General features: G+C 49.8%; 1 protein-coding gene across 2 annotated transcripts in view; it reads left to right on the top strand.

Moving 5' to 3' along the window:
* PDE4B (phosphodiesterase 4B) overlaps nt 1-26,132 on the top strand; it is a 628,586-nt gene that overhangs the window by 577,834 nt on the left and 24,620 nt on the right. For both annotated transcript variants that reach the window (XM_051999487.1, XM_051999489.1), the window contains one exon: nt 8,397-8,509. In XM_051999487.1, the coding sequence (XP_051855447.1) occupies nt 8,397-8,509 (113 nt within the window). The remainder of the gene's footprint in view (nt 1-8,396; nt 8,510-26,132) is intronic.

Genomic DNA, 26,132 nt, shown 5'->3' with positions numbered 1-26,132 from the left:
ATCTGTGCAAAGAAAATGGAAAAGTTGCACAGTGGTTTTCACCCACCAGGGAAAAGTCTAGGGACAACTTTGAATCAAATCTCAGCCTCTGATTGTTGGTGCCCCAAGTCAAATGGAGATAATTATAGCTATGCCCTGCCTGTGTTGTAAGCCATAATGACTAGGGCATTGAGCTTTTTGGAGGAAAAAAAAAAGTCCTCTGCACACCAGGTATTATTATTGGATTAATTATAATTATTTAGCCCTCCTCTCTTCCTGCTTTGAAGAGTAGCACAAACCAGCCTCCAGAAGTTCGAGAAGGGAGAAGCAATCTCTCCTCTGTTCTTCTTGGGGAAAGGATGGAGGCCAAAAGGGGCTGTCCTCGGTCCTTGGGGAGCTGTCCAAAGGTGCAGGGGCTACCTTAGGAGGTGGGGGATTCCCCCTCTCGGGAGGTTAAGGAGAGCAACAACGACTTTTTCCCATTTTAAAGTCTGCCAGGCTCTTTGTAATAGTTATCTACTTGATCTTCTCAACCACCCTGTGGCGAAGTAGGTACACTTGTTATTCCTGCTTTACAGGTGAGAGAACCAGGTGACTTCTCCAGAGTCACACAGCTAGTCAGGGACAGGGACAGGGTCTGAATTCGGATCTTCCTGGCTCCAAGTGCAGCCACATTATCTTATCTGGTCCCTAGCTTCCCTGGGCTTTCCTCAAGTCCCAGCCTTGAATTTTCCCACCTTTTGCGACAAACCATCTCTTGGATGCTGGAGTCCTTCTACAGCAATCATTCCCTATTTAGCCAATGCTGATCTTGTTTGGACACAATTGTTTGCATATTGTCTCGCTCAGCCTGAGCTACTTGAAGGTAGACTGCTGTCTTTGTCTTTCTTTGTATTCCCAGTGCTTGGCACATAGTAGGTGCTTAATATATGCCTGCTGTTTCCCGGTACTCGGCACATAGTAGGTGCTTAATATATGCCTGCTGTTTTGATCATTTATCCTTCCTATATCATTCTCCCCATTTAACAGAATCATCGGAGGGGGAGGGAATAGAATGACTAGACTCAGAGGAGTCCGAGAGACACACAGCAAGGTATGGGATGTGGGAGCAGCTGTGGGAGAACTACCGTGGGGGATAGTGGGGAACTCCATCCGGGGCTGCCCACCGGGAGGAAATAGCTGATTCTGTAGAACATCTGCTGCTCTCCTCCTCTTCCTTCCCCTTCTAAAGGCTCTTAACCCTCAGGGTCTTAGCCACCCACTCTCATCCTCTTCCCTCTTTTGTTCCTTTGGGCTCAATTCTATCCTTTGGACCCTCCCACTTTTAATATCCTAGTTTTCCATCTGAAGCAGACTCTGGAGTCCATCTAATCCAATCCCCTCAATTCACAGAGAAGGAAACTGAGACCCAGAAAAGTGAAGCGATTTGACACAAGATGAAAGAGGTTATAATAAATAGCAGATCCTGCCGAAGAGTCCGTGTGCTCTTATTGAGGCACTTAGCAACGTGCTCTGCACATAGTAGGTACTTCATAAATGTTTACTGATTGCCTGGACTACTCATCCTCCATTCGTTTTTTAATATAGATGAGTTTGTCAGATTTGCTGAGGGTGGGGCAGGACGTTCAAGGATGAGAAAGGGGATCTGGAGATAGTTGTGGTACAGTGGTTAGAGCAGTCGGCAGTTTGTGTGTTTGTAGTTTGAAGCCTGGGGTGAGGGGAACCTCAGAGACCAGGCAGTCTAACTAAGCCTCTAATTCTACAGAGGATACTGAGGCTCAGGAAAGACCACAATTCTCTCTTTTCAGACAGGGACACTGAGGCCCAGGGGGGCCGAGGGATTAATAAGAGCCCAGTTAGCTGATGGCAGAGCCAGGTTGTGAGCTCCCACCACTGTACTCCATTGCCTGTCCTAAGGAAGCTTCTTACTCAGCTTGGTCACAGATCACCATCTCGGTGACTTTGGGCTGCTCATTTCTCCTCTGAGCCCGGCGTTTCCTCATCGGCGATGAGAACATTGCCCTGTGATGATCTCCAAGCTCTATTCCAGTGTTTAAGTTCTGGGAGACCATGAAGGGAAAGAAGGGAGAGGGCCCAGGCTACGGAGCCCAAAGGTTGGGCTACAGCAAGGCCACTGGCCCAGGCTGCACAGGGGGCTCCAGGCTCCTTTGTCTGTGCCTCAGGCAAGTCAGTGCTCCTTCTGGGGCCATGGATATTTAGATAGAGAACCTGGGTTTGAATCCAGACTCTGCCACTCACTACTGGTGTGTGAGCTTGGGATGACTCCCCCACCCCCTGGGACTCAGTTTCCCTTTCTGCCAAAGAGAAGGATGGACTAGATGCCCTTAGAGTCCCCATGCCTGCTCTCAGCCAGGATCTTGTACTCTTCTCTGCAATCTGCAGCCAGGATTTCTCCATGTTAGTGCCCAGAGGCCCGGCCCAGGAGAGGGAGAAGGAGGAGGAGCACTCTACAGTGGTCTCTGTCTTTTTTCCTTGTATGTCTCTACATGTGTGTCTCTGTCTTTCTCTCTGTCTCTCTGCATCTGTCTGTCTCTCTCTCCTGTTCTCTCTTTGTCTCTGTCTCTCCCTGTCTGTCTCTCTTTCCCTCTGTCCTCCCCTCCCTCTCTCCCTCCTTCCCACTCCCTGCATTTCTCCCCTGGAGCACCTTCTCTCCAGACTGGTGACTCCTCCCTGGGGATCTCACTCCACTTCTCCCTGCAGCTTTTCTCTACTCTCCCTTAGGGTTCCTCCTTTCCCTGCCTCCCTAATCTAATACTGTCCCATTTCCCAGCTGCCCTTTCTCTGCGGGGATCCTCACCACACTGTGTGCTCTTGAGGGCAGGGCCTGTATTATTTGCTTCTATCCGTGTCCCCACTTTAGCAGCTGTAACCCCTGAAGTCTGTCTCTTAAAGGCTTCTCATGGAGGCCAGTCCGCTGGGCCCCTTCTTCTCTTGTCTCTGAGCCTCTGACCGGAGAACTCTGGAGTCCCTCCTAATTCCCGAGCTCTCTTGAGCCTCAGCTCCAGCTTCTCGCTGGCATTTCTTAGGCCTTCGAGCTGGGAAGATCCCAGGACCCCCATGGCCAAACCCCCCAGACCAGCGCCAGGGCCTGTAAAGCCGCAGGAGTCCTGCGCTGCCCTTGCCAATGTCGCCGGCCGGGCGCAGGCCGGGAGGAGGCCGGGAGGTGGCCAGGAGGCGGGCGACGCCTTTGGGCAGCTGGAGGGCCCGCCGCCGGCTATTCTGGGTCCGGAGCCGGGCAGGGGGGAGGGGGGAAAGGGAGGGTCCGGGCTGGTGGCAGCTCCTGCCAAAGCGCCTCTGCCGCCTAATTACGGCGCTTCTTCCGTGGGCTCAGGAGGAAACCCGAGTCTCCAGGAGGAGAAATCTGACAGATCACCTTTCACTCGCTTTGCATATCAGCTTCTTCAAAAGGCTGGGGCGGGGGGCCCGCCGCGAGGCGCTGGCCGGGGGCTCGGGCTGCACTGAGCGCGGGAGCCGGGCGGCGGGCGCTGCGCTGAGAGCCGGGAGGCGCCCACGCCGGGCGAGGCTGCTCACCCCTTCCCCTCAGCCTCCCTCTCTCCCGGGGGGAGGCAGCCGGGCGGCCCGGACACAAGCCGGAGAGCTTTCTGGCTGACTAGAGTCAGGAGAGATCCGGCTGAGGCGGCCAGGGAGAAGCCGGGAGGAAGGAGGGAGGAAGGTATGTGCCAGTCCCCGCTCGGGCCGCCTCTGGGAGCATCGCCCGGCCTCCCGGGCCCTGGGAGACAGGCAGAGGAAGTCACCTCCTGTGGTTTGGGTGGTTTGCGAAGTATGACATACAGGAAACCGAATTTGAACTCCTGTTTATACTGAAGTTTGCTCTTGTTCAGGGTATAAACAAAACTACCTATTCTCTGAAACTGGTAGCGGTGGCCAAGGGATTACTGTCAATTCAACCAAAAAAAGTGGGGGGGGGGACTTTTTTTTTTCTTCCTGGGGGCTTTGAATGCCATACTCGTTAGCTCATTAACATGGTTTCCAGCTCAACACTTCAGCCCTTAGCGCAGTGCTTGCACATAGTAGGTGCTTAATAAATGCTTCTCCATTTGAAACTGTTAGGGGACAACTAACAGGAATGTGAGCAACCTGGACTCCGGTGCCGACTTGCTGTGAGAGCCGAGATAAATCCCTAAGGTCTCTGGGTTCCATTTACCTTCCAAGTGTACAATTAGAGGGCTGGATGGATGATCTCTTTTTTTTTTTTTTTTTTTTTCTGAGGCAATTGGTGTTAAGTGACTTGCCTAGGGTCACACAGCTAGACAGTGTCTGAGAGCAGATTTGAACTCGGTCCTCCTGACTTCAGGGCTGGTGCTCTATCCACTGCCCCACCTAGCTGCCCCTGGATGGATGATCTCTCTGACCTCTCCAGTCTCTTCCTATTGGGAGTGCCCCAAATGACCCACCCAGAGTATAGTACTTTTCCTCAAGTTTACTCTTAGTTTAGGTGTCTCTTCCCCCCCCCCCCTTCTGGACGTTTTACCATTCCATTCATATCTGCTTTATAGTTGTCAGGTTTATTTCCCCCGGGGTCTCCTTCAGGCAGGATTGTGCTTAAGGAACCCTCATTTTACCTTTTTGGGGAAGAGGACGGATGGAAGGGAGTGACAAGCCAGCCTTGAGATGGACAGCCCTGGGAGGGGGTAAGGATATTGTCTCCCATGCGCTGTGTGGTTATCTCTGGGAGTTGAGGGAAACTATTGAGGCCCTCAGGGCCTCAGACTCCTAAAATGTAGAGTAAGGCAGCTGAACTAAATGGTCTCTGGGATATCTCCCAGTGTGAAGTCTATGATTCTGTGGCTGCTATTCAAAACTCAGGTCTGTTACTTATAATGTGTGATGTTGGCCAAGTCATCTTGGCCCTATTTTCTTTCTGGCCTGAGTTTCCTCCTCTGTAGAATGAAAAGAATAGACTCTACTCTGCTTAAGGTCTCTCACAGCTTTAAATCTCCGCTCCCATTGCAAACCGAGTCCCAGAGCTAATATAAATCAGAGGCAGGGCTTGAACCCATCTCTCCAATAGGCTGCCCTGTCTCTCTTGTTTTAATAACCCAGCAGCTCTTAAGCTTTAGAGCTGGAAGGGACCTTGGAGCATCTCTACTCTGGTCTATGCAGGTAATTTATCTTCTTTTCTTCTGACTAATTTTGGCCATTTGCTGAAGGGCATTTCCCCTCCACGCAGCCCATTCTCCAGACAGAGGGTCATAGCTGGTTCTACCTTCCTCTGTCTGACCTCCCCATGCCTCGGGACTTCCTAGAAAGAAGCGTCCCCTGCCTCTACCTGGGATATGGCGTCAGAGCTGGGGCAGATAGCAGAGAACAGCTTGCCCAACCTCTCCTTCCCTTCCCCCCACCATTTCTTCAACCTTTTACAAACGAGGAAATTGTGGCCCACAGAGGATAGGAGACCGTGTGGTAAACGGCATCAAAGAGATGCAGACTCATTGGCAAACCCGCGCTGTCTCACCCACTCGTGGGAATGTTGGCTGCCTTATCTCAGTCCTCCTCTTCAGGAAGATTTCCTGGATGTTTCACTTCTAGAAGGACCCTCTGCTCCCACGAGCGTGTCAAAGCCTCCGTGTCTTCGCTTTCTGGGGGGCTTCTCATTTCATCCAACCATCTCACTTTACAGATTGGGAAACTGAGGCCCAGAGAGATGTCACTTGGTCAAATTTGTTCAATATGAGGAGTAGGAGCTGGGATTTGAACCCAGGTCCTCTAGTTTCAGAGCATTTCTTTCCCCTGTATTATGTGGCCTCCCACATTTGTTGATTTACTAATAAAAGCTGGCACTTAGATAGGACTTTGAGGTTTGCAAAGCATTTTACATTCATCATCTCACTTGATCCTCTCAACTACCCTGGAGGGGAACCCATAGTGCTCTGATTCTACTTTAGAGATGAGGAAACTGAGCCTCAGTCACACACTGAGTGTGTGAAGCTAAGGAAGTCAAGCCTTCCTGATTCAAAGTCTGGCTCCCCATCCACTCTCCCAAACCCCACTGAAAGGGGCTGTTCCATTAGAAAGTCTCCATGTCTTCTCTAAAATGAATTTCTTATGACAATCTGCAGTGCTTTATAATGTTTGTTGAATGACTGAATGAACACACTCATAAAGCAAATGCTTATAGAACATAGTAGGACATGGACCTGGAGCTAGGAGACCTATTCAGGGTCATGGAGGCTCCCAGAAATGAACCTTAAAACAGACTTCCTGCTCTGCACATCAGCCAAGACGTCCCCAAATGGCAAGGGCCAGTGATCCCCATTTACCCTGTCTCTCTCTCTCTCTCGCTGTCTGCCCCCACTGGCTTGTGAGCTTTTGGAGAACAGGAACCGGCTTTTACCTTTCTCCTGGTTGGCACATCAGGCACTTCGTAAATGTTTATTGCCAGAAGATCTATTGGGTTCCTGAGAAGAAAGATGAATGTTCTGTACTGGGGGGAGGGGATTATGAGTTGAACCACTCCTTCTGGATTAATAATTGGAATTTTACAAGAACCTGACTCAGTCGGCCACGTTTTCTGACCGGGGGGATCTAGGTACACGCTGGAGCAATGCAAAGAGAGAATGTTACCTAACCAGATGTTCCAGCCTCTTTTGGTCTGCCTGTGGGATTTTTATACTTGCACGTGGAGTCTATGCTTCGCTTTCTCCTGGAGAAGAGAGCAGGAACTGAGAATTCTGTCTCTGTCCCTTTCCACTCTAGCATACTAGCAGGCACACAGTAGGTACTTTATAAATGTTTGTTGATCAGCATCCGGAGCCTATCCCGTCGCTTTCTCCTGGAGAAGACAGCAGGAACTTAGAATTTTGTCCCTGTCCCCTTCCGCTCTAGCAGACTAGCGGGCACACAGTAGGTACTTTATAAATGTTTGTTGATCAGCATCCGGAGCCTATCCCGTCGCTTTCTCCTGGAGAAGAGAGCAGGAACTTAGAATTTTGTCCCTGTCCCCTTCCGCTCTAGCAGACTAGCGGGCACACAGTAGGTACTTTATAAATGTTTGTTGATCAGCATCCGTAGCCTATTCCGTCGCTTTCTCCTGGAGAAGAGAGCAGGAACTTAGAATTTTGTCTCTGTCCCCTTCCGCTCTAGCATACTAGCCTGCACACAGTAGGTACTTTATAATATTTATTGATCAGCACGTGGAGCCAATGCGTTGCTTTCTCCTGCAGAGGAGAGCAGGAACTTAGAATTTTGTCTCAGTTCCCTTCCGCCCTAGCATACTAGCGCGCACACAGTAGGTACTTAATAAATGTTTGCTGCTCAGTTGATTGAATGGAGAATTCCATTTCAACCAAGCCCGGGATCTGGCAGCACTGATCAGGATTACTCTGAAAAACCAGGAAGCATCCCTCGAAGTGATTTCCCCGGCAAGGGAGGGGGGCCGTAAATATGGACAGTTGCAAGCTGTTGTTGCTTTCTTTAATTGCACCCCGAGGAATCGGTCCCGCACAAAAGCCCCCTTGTTGTGCGGCAGCCGGTTGGGAAACGTCCCGGGAGATGCCCTTTAAAGGCAGCTGTGCAAGGCCCGGGGCCGGGAGAGCGCCCGGAGCCAAGTCGGGGCCGGGGCCTTTCCGGATCCCGGGGTGAGAATCCAGTTCGCGCTTTCCCCGAGCCCCGGGCCCCCTCGGAAGGGGAGACTCCAGTTCCCTCTTTGTTCGGGAGGATGAGCGCCCCGGGACTCCCCAAACTCCGAGGCGGCCTCCTGCCAGCCCCGGGCCCCGCTGCTTCCCAGCGTCCCCCCGCCGACGTCTCGGCCCGGGGCCGCTTAGTTAGCCCTCGTTTTCAGGGAAGGGGGGAGGGAGGACTGAGACTTTGCCCTCCTTGTCAGAAGGAGTCAGGGCTTGGAGGCAGAGAGGGGGCCGGGGAGGCCGAGCCTCCACAGCCCTCGGCCCGCTCTGCTCCCTTTGGAGCGCGTGGCCGCTCGCTGCTCACTTCTCACTTCTCAGCCCCCGGTCCTCTCCGAAGTGACATCACAGCGCCCCGGGCTGCTGACTCAGGAAGGCTCTGAGAAAGGTCGGGGGAGGAAGGGGCGGGGAGGCAGCGGGGCCTCGCCAGTGCTCCCCGGGCCTCCTCAATGCTATGCAGATGAGGCCGCGGTGCCCGCCTCCTTCCTGCCTCCTCCTCCCCGGGAGCGCCCGGCCGCGAGCTCGGCGGCATCCCCGGGCCGGCCGAGGGGGCGGGCGCCGGGCCCGCATTGGCCGAGGAGCGTCCCGGGCGCAGCCCCCGGGGCCTTTAGTCCGCCCCCCGCGCGCGGAGCGCCAGACGGGAGGCCAGCCTCATGATGAAGGAGCGCTGCGGGCCCTCCAGCAGCCCGAGCCTCAGCCCCGCGGCCATGGCCAGCCTGCAGACGCCTAACTACATGTCCGTGTGCTTGTTTGCAGACGAGTCCTGCCAGAAGTTGGCCATGGAGACCCTGGAGGAGCTCGACTGGTGCTTGGACCAGCTGGAGACCATCCAGACGTACCGCTCGGTCAGCGAGATGGCCTCCAACAAGGTAAGCGGCCGGCGTCCCGGCGGAGCGCGCCCCTCCGCAGCCTCCCGGAGCGGCCCGGGGGGACAGCCCCGGCACCCCGGCCGCCGCATCTCCCAGGGAGCTGCCCAGGAGGCAGCGCGCTTTGCGCGCTCTCTCCCCTTTCGGGCCGTAGGACCCTTACGAGAAACCCCGGTCCGGCTGGCTGAGGAGAAGAGACGCTGTGTGACAGCTCACGCCCGCCGGGCTTCTCCTGGGGACTTGGGGCAGCGGCCTCCCTGCCTCCCCCTGCTCCCATCCGCCTCAGTTTCCTCCTCTGTCAATTTAGGAGGGCGCTGCTTGCCCTTCCCGGGAGAATTCTGCTCTGCCGCGGAGCCTCAGAAGCCCCCCAGCCTGGGGAGTAGGCAGTTAGGGAGGGATGAATGTTGGCTGACTTCGCTGAAGCCATAAGGGAAGTGTGCGAGCTGGGAGAGGGGAGAACGGGCGCTTCCCTGGCCAGAGTTTCCCCAGATTTGTGGGGCTTGTTTTAAAAAGTCCAGCTGCGCCTGCCGGGAATGAAGGGGGAATAAAGGGGGATACCGCCGTGGGGCCCAAGGGCCTAGTCACCGCGGGGGGAGAATTTGAAATGAAAGTTTCCTGCCAACAAAGGACTTCTGTGTTGTAAATCCCCAAACAAAACTTCTCCCTGGTAGGGCTTTAATTAGGGGGGTCATTATATCATTTGTTTAATTAACACCCAGGCTTGCCCTGCTAATTTATGTAGCCAGGATTTCAAACTTTATTTGTCTCTGCTCTGGGGAAGGCTGACGTCCGTACCTGGGGAGGGGGGAGCGGTTTGGAGGTCCTCCTTGCCCCCCCCCCCCCACGGTGCGATCTTTCCCCGCCCAGGCCCCCGGCCCGGAAGTTTAATCTGGCATCTCCTGGGGGCACCAGATGGGTTCTATCCGCACCTGCAGCGGATTCTCCCGGCTTGCTCTGTGCGCGGCTCCCCTCCCTAGCATACCTTCGGGGAGATCTCAGGCTCCTCAGGCGGCAGATACCACCCAAGTGGTCTGGGCGTTGTTGGGGGTCCGCTACCGGGAGGGGAGGGAGCCGTGCGTGTCCTTTGGAAGCCGGTTTGTTTACTAGACGGGGATGAGCTGTCTTGAAAGGTGGTGAGTTTCCCATGCCCGGAGGTATTCAAGTGGGAGTAGTTCAATGGCTGGTGGGGATGTTGCGGTAGGAGGGTTTCTAAGAACTGGTTGCGGGAGCAGGCTTTGTATTAGCAAGTTCCTGTAAGTGATTCTGACCCTGGCTTTTTTTTGGTAGAAGGGAGGAAGGGATGCTTGTGATAACATAGAGGTTTGCATTTGACTTGTACTGTGAGCGCGTTTGATTTTTGGGGTCCCTGACCTCCATGACGCCCCCATTTTATAGGCCCCAAAACTGAGGTGGAGAGCCTCCCAAGGAGGTGCAATGACTAAGGAGTAGCCGGGTCCCCAGACTCCTAACCCTGCTTTGTACTTCAGCCCTTCGGTTTCTTTTGTCAGTCTTGTATTTAAAGATAAAAGTCAGGGCTCTCTCCGGCCTGAGAGGAGACTTCTTTGTAAAGGAGGGACTTTCATGGATAGTCATCCTCGCATGCCTGTGGGGTCCCAGTGCTACACACAGAGCTTCCTCTGGGCAAATCATGGTGTATGGGGCTAAAAGCCAGAAGGAGAAGGCTCATACTGTGTGTGTGTGTTTGTGAGTGTTTGTGTGGGGAAGTCCTGCACAATGGGAACTGCATTCACTCTACTTTGGGCCTCAGTTTCCCTCTTGGTGCAGCAAGCAGTTTGGACCTTCTAGCATTTTGCAGACGGCTGTCAGAATTGAAAGGGACCTTGGTGACCAACTGCAGTTGACTTTGAGAAAGTGGAACCTCAGAGAGGGGCAGGGACTTTCCTCAGCTTGACTCTCAAAGCCATGGCCGTCCTTTGGGTCTTGCAGCCTTGCATGCAAAGCTCATTTCCAGGTCCTCTTACTGTAAACCCTACACAGATATCCAGACACTAACTATGGCTTGTTTTGTTTTGTTTTTTGGGGGTGCAGAAGTTTGCAGTTTTCCTGGGAGTGTTTATAAATGTGATGGATGGATGGGTGGGTGGGTGGATGGATGGATGGATGGGTGGATAAATAGATAAAAGCTAGATTATTCTCCTGCCTCACGACTCATGTTGCTGCTGCTCCAGGGAGTCCCTGATCCTGGCTCCTGCATTGTGTCCTGTTTCCGATCTTCTGCAATAGCAGCTGTGCAGGAAACAATGAAAGTTAACTAGCGCTCCAGCACTCAAGAAAACCCTGATGCTTCAGGCTGGCCGACAGATCTTAAGGCAGGAGACTTTCCTGGGCTCTCTGGGCCCCAGCCAAGAAGGGCCTGTGGAGGCCACAGTCCACTGAAATGGCCCATCAGTTTGGCAGAGGGTTAGAGCGCTGGACTCCGGTCAGGAAAATCTGAGTTCTAATCCTGCCTCAGACAGGATCTGGTAGTGTGATCCTAGGCCAGTCACTTTAGTTCCCTTCTGTGAAATGAGAGGTTTAGACTAGAGAACCACTAATGTTCCTTCCGGTTCCAAATCTGGAATTTGGATTCTAATCTCCAGGCCTCGGAGGGCAGGAACGACCCAGTGATTTCCACCACTAGATTTTTTTTTTCAAAGTCTAAATTAGCCAAAGGATTGTTAAGCCTTCTAGAGGAGCTTCAAAGTTTAGAAGAAGAATGACTGAATAAAGAATGATTCAGTGTCATTAAAAAAAACATGAACTAATGGAGCAAAAACACTTCCCTCGCACATATGATGACTCCAAAGTGAATGGACCGGCCTGGGAGGGAATGGGCGAGAAGGGGGCAAAGAAAGGCAGTGGGTCGAGGATTCTGGAGAGGGCCCCTCATCCACTTACCAGCCAGAGAAGGAGGACACCGGGATCCCCTCCAAGTCTGGCAGTAACCGTACGGAGGACACAGTGGCCTTTCTTTGTATTACACATTGAATGGGGTATCATAGTCTAGAGCTAGAAGGAACCTGAGAGGCCATCTAGCACAATTCTCTCATGTTACAGAAAGGGAAACTGAGGCCCAGGGAGATCAAATGAATAACCTAGAGTCACATAGGTAGTAAGTATCAAAGGATTAGGTTTGTTTTGTTTTGATTTTCTGGAAGTGGAGAAAGGAGAATACTTGGGACAACTGGGTCAAGCAATGGGAGTTAAGTATCACACTCAGAGTCAGGAAGAGCTGAGTTCCAATCTTGCCTCTGAAACTTTTTAGCCGTGTGTGTGTGTGTGTGTGTGTGTGTGTGTGTGTGTGTGTCCAGGGAAGTACCTGAACCTCTTGCTGCTTCCATTTTCTCATCAGTGAAACGGGACTCATAGTACCTACCTACCTTATGTGAGAATTATGGGAAATGACACGAAAAGTTCTTCTCAGACCTTCCTGTCGTGTTATGTAAATGCTCGCTGCTAGGATTCAGTCCCTTCTCCGTGGCAGGTGTGCATTTGCCCGATGAGGGTCTCCTGGGAATCGATTATATTTGTTTCCTGTCATCAACAATGCTTCGTTACTCTGGGAATAAGAAGGCAGAGTGGTGGCGCTGTGGGATATTTGCGAACCTTAAGATGCTATCTGAATGCTAATTATTATTGTCCTTGTGATGGTGACGTCGGTGATGATGATGAGGAGGAGGAGGAGGCAGCTAGGTGGCGCCATGATGCCCAAAGGCTCCTCTTCCTCAGTTCAAAGCTGGCTTCTGACCCTTACTAGCTGTGGGACCCTGCCTGCCTCAGTTTCCTCAACCTTCAAATAAACTGGAGAAGGAAATGGCAAAGCACTCAGTATCTTTGTCAAGAAATGGGATAATGAGGAGGTGGACACAACTGAAAAAAATGACCGACCGGTGACTAAAGTTATAATTATGATCATTTCATGGAGTTCGCAGTCAGTCGCTAGCGGCTGCCATTGTCGCCGCCCTCCTGGTCTATAGCCCGGACAGTGTTTTATACACTGGAATTCTCCCCATGCAGCGTGCCGTGGACAAATGGTCCGTGATCTGTGGGGCGTTCCCATCGTGGAACTGGTGATTATGGCGTTTACTGTATAGAGTATATTGTTTACATATGGTGTTTGTATGGTGTAGATGGTTTATATGGTGATATAATACACATCACCAACCATGGTGATAATAATGTTTCCATTTGCTCACAACAACTCCAAGCAAGTACCATTGTGCCCACATTACAGATGAGGAAACTGAGGCTCAATGTAAGTGACTATCCCAGGGCCACACAGCTAATGAAAGTCAGAGTCCGAGATGGTTGACTCCCCATCCAGGCTCTTGTAGAAGGAAGAGGAGATGGCATCTTCACCCTCCTGTTCCCTTCAATGGGAAGTGCCCTTCGGTGGCTGCCCAGGGGCAGAGCTGCAGAAATCCTGGGTTTTGCGGCACGTCTCTCCCCGTGGCCATCGCTGAGACCGGGATCTGGCCACGGACCAAACGGCTCTGAGCGTGATCTCAGAGGAAGGGCCGCTGATGGCTTCTGCAGCTGAGGCGGCCGCCCCTCCCCGAATTATAGAGATGAAGACATTAAATAGCCGGAATATATTCAGCTCCTTTTCTGACGCTATAGCATTGTCTTTCAAGGTGCAAAAGGATGTCGGGAGAGCCCGAGCCAACTGCCCAGGGGCCGCGGAGGCGTCACGGCGCTTACTGATTTCTAGCTTTCAGTGGCCCGTCCCCTTCTGAGCAGAGGAACCGGCTGGGCCTCCAAGCCAAGTCAGCCCGTTGGAGCCTCGTGGGCCACGGCATCGCTGTTTTCAAAACAGGATGTCAGAGCTCCCCACTCGAAAAGGGGAACGGAAAGAGAGCCCTAGGAAAAGGAAGAAAGCAAGCCGGCCCGCTGGCATGAATCCCCGCCAGCAGCCTCTCAGCAGGGGCCCGTCTTCCTGAGCCTCGCCAGGGCCCGGTGCCCGGCCTTGTGTCACACAGCTCCCCCACGTCAGAGGTGGCCGATCGGGGGAACGGCCCCACGGCCGGGAGGGGGGCGACGGTTTCCTGTCTCCTTCCTGACCGACTGAGTCAGGAAAGTACGAGGTTGCGACAGCAGCGGCCTCGGGGAGAAGCTCCACAGATACACTCCCCCAGGAAGGTGGGTTTCCCCTTTGCTGGCCTTTTTGGAGAAACCCAGGCAGCCTCCCTGCATTTTCCTGGTGAAAACATAGGAGGCTGGCTGCCTCGTGGGCTGGGAATGGTCTCCTAGGCTGGAGCTTCTCAGGCTTTTCCCACTCACGATCCCTTTTCAACCAAGACATTATAAACCCAGGTATATGGAGTTATAAAAGAGCCACATCAATCAAACACTGACTGAGAAGAAATCAAAATTTCCTAACCCCCTCCTTCAGTTACAAGATCCACAGGGGACCAAGACCCACGTTGAAGAAGCTGGGTCCGAGGGGACATCCCTCCCTGAACATTTTCAAAGGCATTGAATAGATAGCAGGTGAGGGGACGGACCGTTCCCCCTAATTCAGCCCACCTGCAACTTCCTCACTCCAGGGTCCCCCTCAAGACGGATCTTTCACAAACAATTATTCTGAACTTAAACCCCCAAAGGAGCATTTCCATGCATGCACACGAAAAGGGTTCCATCTGAAACAGTGTCCACCATCTCAGCTTTCCCGGCTTTTAGTGAAGTTTATGATATAATTTCTGTGTGTTACTTTGGAGCCTTTGAGAAGCAGTTGTCCAGTGGAAGATCCAAACTCTGTGACCCTGTGCCTCTTTATCTGTAAAATGGGAAGAATTAAAGTCCCTCTTTCCCAGGTTCTTAGTTTACTGGGAACCATAGAAGGGAGCCTGGAGGTGATCTTAAGAATGGAGGGGAGCTTGGGGGGAGCTGGTTGCAGCCCAGGCAAGAGACTTTCCTAAGATCACGCCAATACTAAGTGACAGAGGCAAGATCTGCACCCTGCTCCTGTGATACAAAGTCAGGGCCCATTCCACGAGGGAAGTTGGCGGTAAATTCCCTGAGTCATTCTGGTTTAACGGGCACATTAACCAGAGAAGGCTTGTCTTGATAACTTAATGCGAATAATGACTTGCACATGGCCGGTGATCTGGTCTGCTCCGGCCATCTCATCCAACAGTTCTGTCGGTCAAGATTTAGCCAGTTATCCCTAATCAAAAACAAAGCTTTTAATCCGTCACCCTAATTATACCCAAACCGAGCTTTCTGGGAAGTGGGCTACACAAATGGGCCCTTGGTCCTGGCCAGCCTGAACTAACTGAGCAGCAAGAGAGTCAGACGCCCTTTGCTGCGAGGCTTCTTCCCGATTTGCTTTGGAAAAAGTCCGAGAGGCAGATGATGGGAGGGGCCGGGCTTGGGGCAGAGAATCGGGGGCGAATCTACCCAGGACACTTAGCAGGTCTGGGATTCCAGGCAAGTCATTTTCCTTTAATCCATCTTTTGTCCATCTGTGAACACAGAGAGACTCATGGCATAATGAGTCAAGAAGCCCAGAGTTCCCCATCCTGTGTGTGTGACCCTGAACAAATCATTCCATTACCAATTATTCTCTGGGATTCCCGGCTACAAATGCATGAATCAGCCATCTGCTTTGGTGGAGAGTTCCCTGCATCAAGAAAAGCCTCATGTTGCGAGGAACTGATGAGAGGCTGGGTGTGCAGAGGCCAAAGGACATTTATGGGCACATATGCATTAGATATTTATGCATGTGCATGCACATTGTGTGCAGATGTATCTAGACAGATATGTGTATAAACATGTATGTGTGTATGTATCCACATGCATGCAAATGTGCCTGCTGTCTACTTATTTATGTATATGAGTATATCCATTAATGTGTATATGCAAATGTGTACATGTGTATGTACATAAATGCACATATACACGTGTCTAGCAAGTATTTTGCCGTTCTTAAAGCTTCTTATAATTGTGAGCTGTTATATGTACAGAATGTGTACATGTGTATGTACATAAATGTGTTTGTGTATGCACAGAAATTGTACATATATACATAAATGTGTATATGTGTACATACATGCATGAATGCATATACACACATGTGTCCAGCAGGTGTTTTGCCGTTCTTAAAGCTTCTTGTAATTGCGAGCCCTTGAGAGCTCCATCCCCGATGTCCGTGTCCACGGCTTGGTGGGGGTGACCACGCTGCGGTTACCCCAGTCGTTGTAAATCTCTGCTTTTACATCCTCCGCATCTGAGAAATATGCCCTTTGAAAGGCAGCTCCGCCTTCGGCCTGGAAAAATCCACCGGACGATCGTCCCTCGATGGGTGAGATGGGCCGGGCCGCTTGTCTGGGGGGAAACGCTCAGGAAGCTGGACCCCCGGGGCGGTCGGCGAAGCTGCCCTTGCGTGGCTGGGTGTTGTTATGTTTTGTCACTGGGAAGCGGGCAGGTCTCGTCGCCACGGGAAGGGGCATCTTTCCATAGCGAGAAGGCTCCCCACCCTGGGACAAGGCCGAGGACTCCTGGGCATCCAGGACGCAGGAGGGCAGGCAGCCGGCCAGCTGCCCCTGTGCCTCTCGGCACGCAGCCCTCCCGGGCCGGCCCCCCATCGTGCCCCCCGTAAGTGATGCTTCCCCTGGCCGACGCCGGCTCGTTGTCTCCGGGTCATCTTCCTGCCACTTCCTGTGTTTGACTGGCTTTCAAACAACGGCCGGTCTGCGAGGGAAGGGGCTTCCTGCGGCCATCGCAGGGAGCACGGAGCCGTCCAGCGCGACACTGTTTGTTCTGGCGAAGCTTCGGGGTGTGTTTTGCTTTGAAAGAGCATGACCGGACAGCTCGCTTCTGCCAGGACGTCATTTGTAACTTTAAGACTAGCCCTGAGACAAGTCAGAGAGCTTTGGAACACGGCGCGGGGGAGAAGCTGAGGAGAGCGGGCCCTCCCTGCCTGGGGCCGCCCTCTCCGGCCTTCTCCACCGGTTATTCGGGGGGGGGGGGTGACACTCATTCAGAACCTCAGGCATTAGGGCTCCTCTAGCTGCGGGTGACGGCCACGGGGTCCCGCACAGAGCTGGGAAGGGGAGGCCAAGTCTGAGGCAGCTGCCGGCGGCTGGAGCTCGTCCGAGCCATGGAGTCTGCTGGGATTCAGGCAGAGAAGTCTGATTCTCCAGAGGGGTTGCTGTCTGGTATTTCAGGGGCTGGGGGATGAGAGAGACAGAGAGACACAGAGAAAGAGACATAGGGAGACAGAAAGAGACATACACAGAACTAGAGACACACAGAGAGACAAGGAGGGAGGGAGAGAGAGAGAGACTGTCACACGTGTGGAGCTTTTTCACCTTGAAGCAAACAGAATCTGAAGGCAGAGGACCTGGGGCACACTGTAGCTGGGTCACTTCCCCGATCGTGGGACCCATTCTGCCTTTCTGCCAATGTGGTTCTCAACTGTCAAATGGAAATTCGACGGGATCACTTTGTTCAGCACCGGGGCCAGCCCCGAGAGTGCCCAGGCTGAGAGTGCCCAGGGCTGCGGCAGATCTGGGGAATGGCTCCCAGAACTCAGCTGGGCTTCCCGCTGTCCTGGTAGAAATGAGGAATCTGGGACCTCGCCAGGTCTGACTCGTCCTATAGCAAATGAGGAACAAGTGGGAAAAGCACGGTGTGAACGCCGGCCCCGGCCACCAAATCCAAGTCCTTTTCCCACAGTGGCCACCAGGAGGTCGGCCGGAGCATCCCTGTTATTTTCCCAAAGAAGGACCCAGACTTAGAGGGAGAGTCTTTGCAAGGACAGTGAGTCCCTGCCCCACTCATACCCTGCTCAGCTTCTGGAAGGCTTGGGATTGAGTGGGAAAGGCCCTCCTCCTTCAGGGAACATCTCACCTTCTCTTTGCCCAGACTTGCAACGTCCCTGAAAAGGAGACATGCTGTGGCTAAACAAATAGGATGGCAAGGGGGCTGAGGGGGCTCTAGACAGATGCACCAGTGGCCTGGACCGATGGATCACTCCTGGGTCTCAGTTTCCTCATCTGTAAAATGTCTGAGTTGCACAGCAGGACTGGATTAGATTGCACATCCATGTAATGCGCTCTCCTGGGCCAAAGTGATTTCAGCTCTAAAGTGAGGAGGCCAGACTGGACGCCTCTGGGAGCACATCCGGTTGTCCGGATCGGGGGCTCTGACTCCGTGATTGTTCTGTTCATTTAGCTTTCACTTTTGTCAAAACTCCTTCCAGGCTGGGATTGAGGAAGAACAGATTGGCTTGAGAAAGTCAGCAAGTGTTTTATTGTCTTCTGCGAATGAGCAAAGACTGCCTCTCCCCCACTTCCCCTCCGTTCAGTTGCCTATCTGCATGACTGAGTTGGTGGTAATGCCCCAGTTCTGATGGATCTCCCACTGGTCCACCCTCGGCTCTGATGGATCTCCCACTGGTCCACCCTCGGCTCTGATGGATCTCCCATTGGTCCATCCTTAGCTTTGATGGATCACTCGCTGGTGGACCCAAGTCTTCCTCTTCCCCTCTTAAATTCCCATCAGCCTCATACGGCTGTGCTATTGGCCATCTGGGTATCCTCCTCTCCTTCTGTCTTCTCAGTGACTCCATTTATTTGGAAGTGTGTTTATGTCTGTCTAAGATTAAGCATTCTCAATGACAGAAGACTAGTCTTGGATGTCTTGTGAAACTCCACATTTGCCTAACACCTGGCTGTTAAACAAAAGAGAAGTGAGACTTTAGGGAAGGGACTTTTGAAAGAGAGACAGAGACAAGGACAGACAGAGACATACCGAGAGAGAGAGAGAGAGAGAGAGAGAGAGAGAGAGAGAGAGAGAGAGAGAGAGAAAGAGAGAGAGAGAGAGAATAAATATGAATGTTAGAGTTTTAGGAAGGATCTAGTTGTTTTCAGTTGCTTTGATGGTTAATTACCTCATTTTCTCATGGGGATTTCCAACAGATTTCCCCCAATCTTAACCAAGACTTCCATTGCTGACCTCAGTGATTTTCTTGGTCTTTTTTTTTTTTTTTTTGAGCTCAACATAAGGCTTAAATATGGGATTTCAAGGTGTTTTCAAGGATTTCATGCCCCACTTGCATCGATCTAGGGCTTGCTCTTTGCAGACTTGGGCACTTTCCTAAGGAAGTGCTTTCCCCGATACCTGCTTCCCAAGAAACTTAGTGATGCACAGAGGTGCTTCCCGAGAGCAGCTATGATTTCTTCCCTGATGTATAACCCAGGTTCAAGACAAAGAGGATGCAGGGATTTGATTTTTTTAAAGAGATTTCTGCTAAATGGTCATTGATTCTTAGCATCTTGGAGGTGAAAGTAACCATAGAGATAATAACTCACAGACATATAATACTTTACAAAAGTAACCATCGAGATAATAATAGCTCATATACATGGAATACTTTACAAAAGTAACCATTGAGATAATAACTCCCATACATATAATACTTTACAAAAGTAACCGTCGAGATAATAAAAGCTCCTATACATGGAATACTTTACAAAAGTAACCATTGAGATAATAACTCCCGTACATATAATACTTTACAAAAGTAACCATTGAGTTAATAATAACTTACATACATGGAATACTTTATAAAGATAATTACACTTGAGTCCAGCACAATCTTTAGAACTGTAGTATAAATATTATCCCTATCTCATAGATGGAAAAACCGAGGCTACATATAGGTAGTTGGCAGCAAGGGTGAGAGAATGAATGAGCATGAGGATGAAAGTCTGTTGACCTTCCCTCCTTTTCCCCCTCCTTTTCTTTTTTTTCTCTTTCTTTCTCCTTGTCTTCTTTCCTATCTTCCTTTCTATTTCCCCCCCCCCTTTTTTTTCCAACATAGACCAGTTTTCTTTTCAAATTCAGGATCACCAAAGTAACTTACACTTGGATCCAGAGACTGTTGATCCAAAGTGGGTCGTTTAATCACTCATAAGCTATACAGTCTCCAAGGTTTGCCTTAGTACCCAAGATAGGGAAGGGCCATGTACCTCCATGTTGATTCTCCCACAGAACTCTCCACCATGGCTATGGCCTATCACTAAGGCTCCTTTTGGGGGGCATTTGCCTCACTTTATTGGGTTTTAGAGTAAAAATTGCCTCCTACCAAGATTCCTTCTCCCTTCATCACTCTAGAGAGTTTTCTGGACTGAAAAGTGATTCCTGGAGCAGTCCCGGGGCAAAGAATGGAGAGTGCTCAGAGGAGCAAATGCTCTTCTCTCCATCGCTGGCTCTGTACGTTGCTGTTGGGAAACAGGGGCTTTTATTTAGTTTGGTGCTTGGGTGTGTGGTTTACCTTTCTCTGGAAAACTGATTCCTAAGGAGGCCGGATCTGAGCCCTTTGGGGATTGGCCAGGATTGCTGGGAGCTGTGCTGGGAGTTTATTCAATCTGCTCATGTTGTGTCTGCACTGTGGTCACTTTCCACTACAGTTGTGTCTGTGGCAGAGCTGCCTAATTATTTTACCATTGTTCCGTCTATTTTTCATTTCTGGCTAATGCTCCGATTTTCCCCTAGAGCTCCATTGACTCCCAGTTAATTTAGAGAGGGAAACAGATTAACTTCCATGTAAAACTATACTCTAGGCATGGGATGGGAAAGAGGGACTTGTCATTATTGCTCTAGTTCTTGGAGAAAAAAAAAAAGGAAGACTTGATTGAGTTGGGCTAGTGAGTCATTTGCAAGAACACAGAGTCTATGATTTTGTCGGAATGGGGAACTCCCACTGTGGAACCTTCTCCACCAACATCTATTCCTTATCCCTCCCGATTTGTCTACAGAGTTGGATACTGATGGCCACTGCCTCCTTCTTGGAAGACTCTCTTCCCTCGGCATCCAAACCGTTGGATCTCATGGTTCTCTCACCACTGTGACCTTTCTGCCTTGAATTCCTCAATTGGCTTATTTTTCTCCATCTGCCCATAATCGTGGCTGCATCCTACGTCCTCTTAACCTTCTCTTTCCCAAATCTCTCCCTTGTATGTCTTATATTCTCCCACAGCTTCCATGATCACTTCTAGGTAAATGATTCTATTTAACTAGAAGTAGCTGCAATCTCTCCCTAGAACTTTGGTTCCACATCTCAAATTGCCTGACAGATTTTTCTACCCGGATTAACTAACCAAATGACAAGCATTTATTATGCACTTGTTCTTTGTGACAGTGCCAAATGCTAGCTATATAAAGTCAGAGAAAGAAAGAAAGAAATAGAGAAAGAGAGAGACAAAGAGAGAGATAGAAAGAGAGAGAAGAGACAGAGAGAAAGGGAAGACAAATCTTGGTAATTCTCTCTAAACAATGTCTTCCCTATCCATCCCATTCTTTATTTCCCCGCTGCATCCAGTCCAACACCAATTCTCATTTATTTATGCCCAGATTACTTTAACAGCCTTCTCCTGGTCATCCATCCCCCAGTCTATCCCCTTTTTTCTCCGACATCCCTTCTCTCCCACCACCTTCTCTTTCTAATTAATTAGAAAGTATTAGTTCTTTCTAATACTATGTTCTACCCCCCAGTTGTCTATTGAAAAACCTTAGATTGCTCCGCACTTAAACTTTTCTTCCTGGAATTTAAGGTTCTGTAAAATCTGGTTCCAACCTCCATTATGATCAGATATATAACTTTCCAATTAGAATCTTCTCCCTCTCTTTCCAGACTTCCATTCTCCATTTCTCTTGTCTAATCTGTATGTCTTTCCCCCCAATATTTGAGTTGGGGTCATCAACTCTTCCAACTCACTTCAATTTCTTGAATCCCTTGTCTTCCCATCAAAGATCTAAGTCAAGCCCGACCCAATTCATCTTCTCCATGTAGTTTCCTTGAACTGTGACTGACAAAAGTGATCTCTCTCCTTTCTGATTCTTATAATACTTAGAGTTTTCTGAACTTGCCCAATTCTCCCTCATATCATAGTTCATGGGATCATCAACTTTTGTTTTTACAAATGAAAAAAACTGAGGATAAGAGAGATTAAATAAGCTTCCCAAGATCACATAGGGAATGAGTGTCCAAGGCACAGGATCCTCTAAACTCATGGCAGATATTCTTTCTCCTGTGTCATACTCCTTCCCTTTGTCAACCATTTCCTTGTTCACTAAAAACACAATTGTGTCACATTCTAGTTTTATAACAGGCAATCTTGGAGGGGGAGAGGGGGGAACTGGTGGCAACAACATGCAAATAAATATAATCAAAGAATACCATATATAAGGTAAACCATAGGCTTCCCATAGGAGGTGGGATTTTAGTTGAACCTTGAAGCTAGGGGAGCTGGGATGTGTGTGCACATAGGAGGAGGGGAATTGTGGGGGAAATAAAGGAACTCAAGGAGGGGAAAGCTTTGGGGAAGGACAGTGAGCAGCCACAAGATTCCTCTTCAGCTTTCTACAGTCCCCTTTTGAAATCGAGGATTAGAATTGCCTTTGACTCGCATCCAATTGGCCCGGATCCTGGCAATTCAGGTTTCTGCTCCTTCGTCAGGAAACGTCAAACCAGCTCGTCCCAGCTTCTTGTGAGTCCTTCATGTGTCATGTGCTTCACAGGCCATGTGTCATCGGTGCAAGGAGAGGCTGCAGGAACTGGGGAAGTCATTAGGCTGGCTCTACAGAATGAGCCGGTGTGGGAAAGACCACTCTGGCTTCCACCTCAATGCAAATGCAGACCCAGAGGGAACAGACTCTAGGTTGTATGATTCTCCTAAGCAGGGACCTTGTCGTGATCAAACTTGATTACAGGAGGCTTGCTGTAGGGAAGGGTTTTCCAAGTGTGGGCTGAGGCTCCCTGGGCCTTTGAGATGCTTTTAGGGCAACTGTGAGGTTAAAACTGTTTTCTTCTTAATAAGATATTTTCTAATAGAGCAATAATATCCATAGATATAAAGCACATAAATAAAAGCTCTTATATATTTATTATGCACTTGTTCTTTGTGACAGACTCTACCAAATGCTAGATATATAGAGTCAGAGAGAGAGAAAAAAACAGAGAAAGAGAGAGACAGAAAGAGAGAGAGTGCTGGGTAGGTGTCTAAGGGGATCCTCAGTGTGAAGGGGTTCTGAGATTAAAACCACTGATATTGAATACTGGTCTTGGAGTCAGAATGATCTGAATTCAAATTCTGCCTCTTTATTAGCTCTCCTGGGGAGGAATCTCTCGGAATATATTCAAAACCACCAAAAGCAGGCCCTGTGTGTACAAGGTGGCAAAGCAGAAAGTGCGACCCGAAGGCCTGGTTGGTGAATCAGCTCACCACTTACTCTCTCTGTGACTCTCCTTCTTCTAAAACACACTTACATGGTGGAGTAGTGATGAAGGCGAAATGTCATGAAGTGGAAAAGGCACTGACTTGAAGCCCGAAGACCTGGGGTCGAGTCTTCTTGACTGGAGCAGACATCTGTGGCCACTGATGTGTGACCTTCGCTCTCTGGGTTTCACCTGACTTATCCAGGACTGGAAGCCTGGAGGAACCCAGGAGGAACTAAGTCTGCTTGTAATTCTCCTCCATGTGCCTTTCCTTTGAAGGTGGAACCGCATTTTAATGGGAGAAACTGTTTGGCTAAGTTTCCCATCAGTCAGACAACCAGTGTTTAATGTCATTGTCCTCCCGGCCTAATTCAGTTCAATCCATACGTTGAAATGGTTTGTCAGAGGCTGTCAAGGCCCTCAGAGCCCCGGTCCTTCCATTATATAATGGATGCAACATCAGGGAATTTGCCGATGGCTTGGTTTTCTTTCGCTCGCGCTGAAGAGCTTCTTGTCTCCGCAAAGCATCGAGGGAGCAGTTTTAAGGGATGAGCAAATGCAATCTCGGGGGGATCAGCAGCTGCACTTAGGCTTTTCTCAGATATTATTTACTGTTTTCTCATCTGCAAAATGGGGAAAAATAGTGATCTCCACCTTAAAGGTTATCATTTGAGATAATATTTATAAAGTTCTTTGCAAACCTTAAGTATTTTATAAAGGTTAGTGCTTTATTAAGCACACATTATGTGTCAGGTGTATCCTTGGCTCCTGAGCAGCAGTGGGGGTTGATGACATTTGTTTCATCTTATTAATATTTAGCTTCTCTCAGGGTCCTAATTTTAGAGCTGGAACGATCCTTCAAGTTAACTAGTATAAACTGCTCACCTGGAAAAGTGAGACCCAAAGTGGAGAACTTCCTCCCCCGTAGTCACAGAATGAGAAGGTGCTGCCATGGGGCTTTGACCCAGGCCTCTGGAGCCCAGTCTGGCTCCACCAGGACCCCAGGGCTGCAGTCAGTTAGACCATCCTGTGTGGAGCAGGAAGGATCGAGGGGTTGGTCCCGCTGCGAGGCAGGCGCCCCATTGTGCAGGATCTTCCTGCTCGGCCACCTGGGGCAAGAGCCTCTGCCAGCGTCACTGGGCCCTGACGCAGGACATGAACTTGAATCCTATTTTGTACTTTGTTAGTAAAAACATCATTCAGAAGGGCAGGATGCTGGGGAGGCCGAGGAGGCACATTCCATTCATGAAAATGGGTGTTACAAGGTGGCTTCTGGGTCCTCTGGGCCAATCCCCCCATTTAACAGGTGTGGAAACTGAGGTTTGGCAAGCAAGCTGATCTACAGACTTCTGTGATGCTCTGTCTCTCTTTGTGAAATTTAGTCTTTAAAGGGTTGGGGGTTTTCTTTAATTGCTTTAAATTGAAGGGGGAAGTTACTCTGGTGCTCTAATGGAGCCTTTCATCTTTCCCTAATGACCCAAGTGCTCTTTACCACTTCAGAACACCAGAGCTGAAAGGGCCTTAGAACATGGAATGTTAGAATTCAAAATGCTGAAATTGGAAAGGGTTTTAGAACATGGAATGTAAGAATCTAGAACACTAGAATCAGAAGGAGCCTTGGAACATAGAAAGTTAGAATACAGAATGCCAGAGCTGGAAAAGGGCCTTAGAACATAGAAAGTTAGAACACAGAATGCCAGAGCTGGAAAGGGCCTTAAAACATAGAAAGTTAGAATACAGAATGCCAGAGCTGGAGGGGGCCTTAGAACATAGAAAGTTAGAACACAAAATGCCAGAGCTGGAAAGGGGCTTAGAACATAGAAAGTTAGAATACAGAATGCCAGAGCTGGAAAGGGGCTTAGAACATAGAAAGTTAGAACACAAAATGCCAGAGCTGGAAAGGGGCTTAGAACATAGAAAGTTAGAATATAGAATGCCAGAGCTGGAAAGGGGCTTAGAACATAGAAAGTTAGAATATAGAATGCCAGAGCTAGAAAGGGGCTTAGAACATAGAAAGTTAGAATACAGAATGCCAGAGCTGGAAAGGGCCTTAGAACATAGAGAGTTAGAATACAGAATGCCAGAGCTGGAAAGGGCCTTAGAACATAGAAAGTTAGAACACAGAATGCCAGAGCTGGAGGGGGCCTTAGAACATAGAAAGTTAGAACACAGAATGCCAGAGCTGGTGGGGGCCTTAGAACATAGAAAGTTAGAATATAGAATGCCAGAGCTGGAGGGGGCCTTAGAACATAGAAAGTTAGAACACAGAATGCCAGAGCTGGAAAGGGGCTTAGAACATAGAAAGTTGGAATACAGAATGCCAGAGCTAGAAAGGGGCTTAGAACATAGAAAGTTAGAATACAGAATGCCAGAGCTGGAAAGGGCCTTAGAACATAGAAAGTTAAAATACAGAATGCCAGAGCTGGAGGGGGCCTTAGAACACATTTTAGAACTGGGAAAGACCTGACAGTATAAAACATTAGACCAGGAAAATGGCCTCAAACCCTAGAGCAAAAAGGCTTCTTGGAACCCCAAATGTTGGTGCTAGAAGGCAACTTAGAAAGCAGGCCCTTGACAGAAAATATTAGGACACAGAACGTCAAGCTGGAAGGAACCTCGGCAATAATCCAGCTGCTCCCTCCTGTCTGCTTAATTTGGCTAAGAATTCATTACAGGGATTACTATGTACCAACGTCCATCGATCTGTGCACGTAGCCCACAGGAAATGCAGACAACTGGTAAAATAGCAGAGACAGAAACAGTATCTCTCCGCAGCAGCCTCCAAAATCAAGAAAAATTGGAGTCATAAAACACATTTCCTCTGGGGAATGCTGGTTTCAAGATTACATCGCGGCTGTTGGTGTTTTTTTTTTTTTTTTTTTTTAAAGCAGTTACTAAAGAAAGTCAAGGAACAAACATGAATTGTAGTTGCCCTCATGGAGGAGATGGATTTCGGAAAATCTCCTTGGGCAAAGCTTAGTTGTGAATCTTTTTAAATCTGCAGTTCTTTTTGTATTTTAAAAGAAAAGCTCAATTCAGGTCAATATTTCTATACATCAAAGGAAGGACCCCATGATGTTGTCGATGTGAATGTGGCCCGATACATCTTAATATATGGCCTTTGGGGAGTTTCTGTGGCTGAAAATGATTGTGATTCAATGGCCCGTCTGGCAACATGTCTAACTGGTCATCTGATGTGAGATAGACTGTGATCCCGGGTACCATATTTGAAACCTTTGCAATATGGCAGAACCTTCCAGATTTGGCGCACTGCTGGTCTCTTCCATGTCAGAGAAGTCTCGGAAGAGGGCCCACGTGTAGGACATTTGGGACCAATGGCGACCGCTCAAACCTCCACCGCCAGCATCTTAGCCAGACATCCTTTCCCCGAACGTTATTAGA

Source organism: Antechinus flavipes, chromosome 4 (genome assembly GCF_016432865.1).
Source record: "Antechinus flavipes isolate AdamAnt ecotype Samford, QLD, Australia chromosome 4, AdamAnt_v2, whole genome shotgun sequence".
NCBI classification, from domain to species: domain Eukaryota; kingdom Metazoa; phylum Chordata; class Mammalia; order Dasyuromorphia; family Dasyuridae; genus Antechinus; species Antechinus flavipes.
Note: the sequence above shows the minus strand (reverse complement) of the source record. Positions and strands in the feature narration are given on the sequence as shown.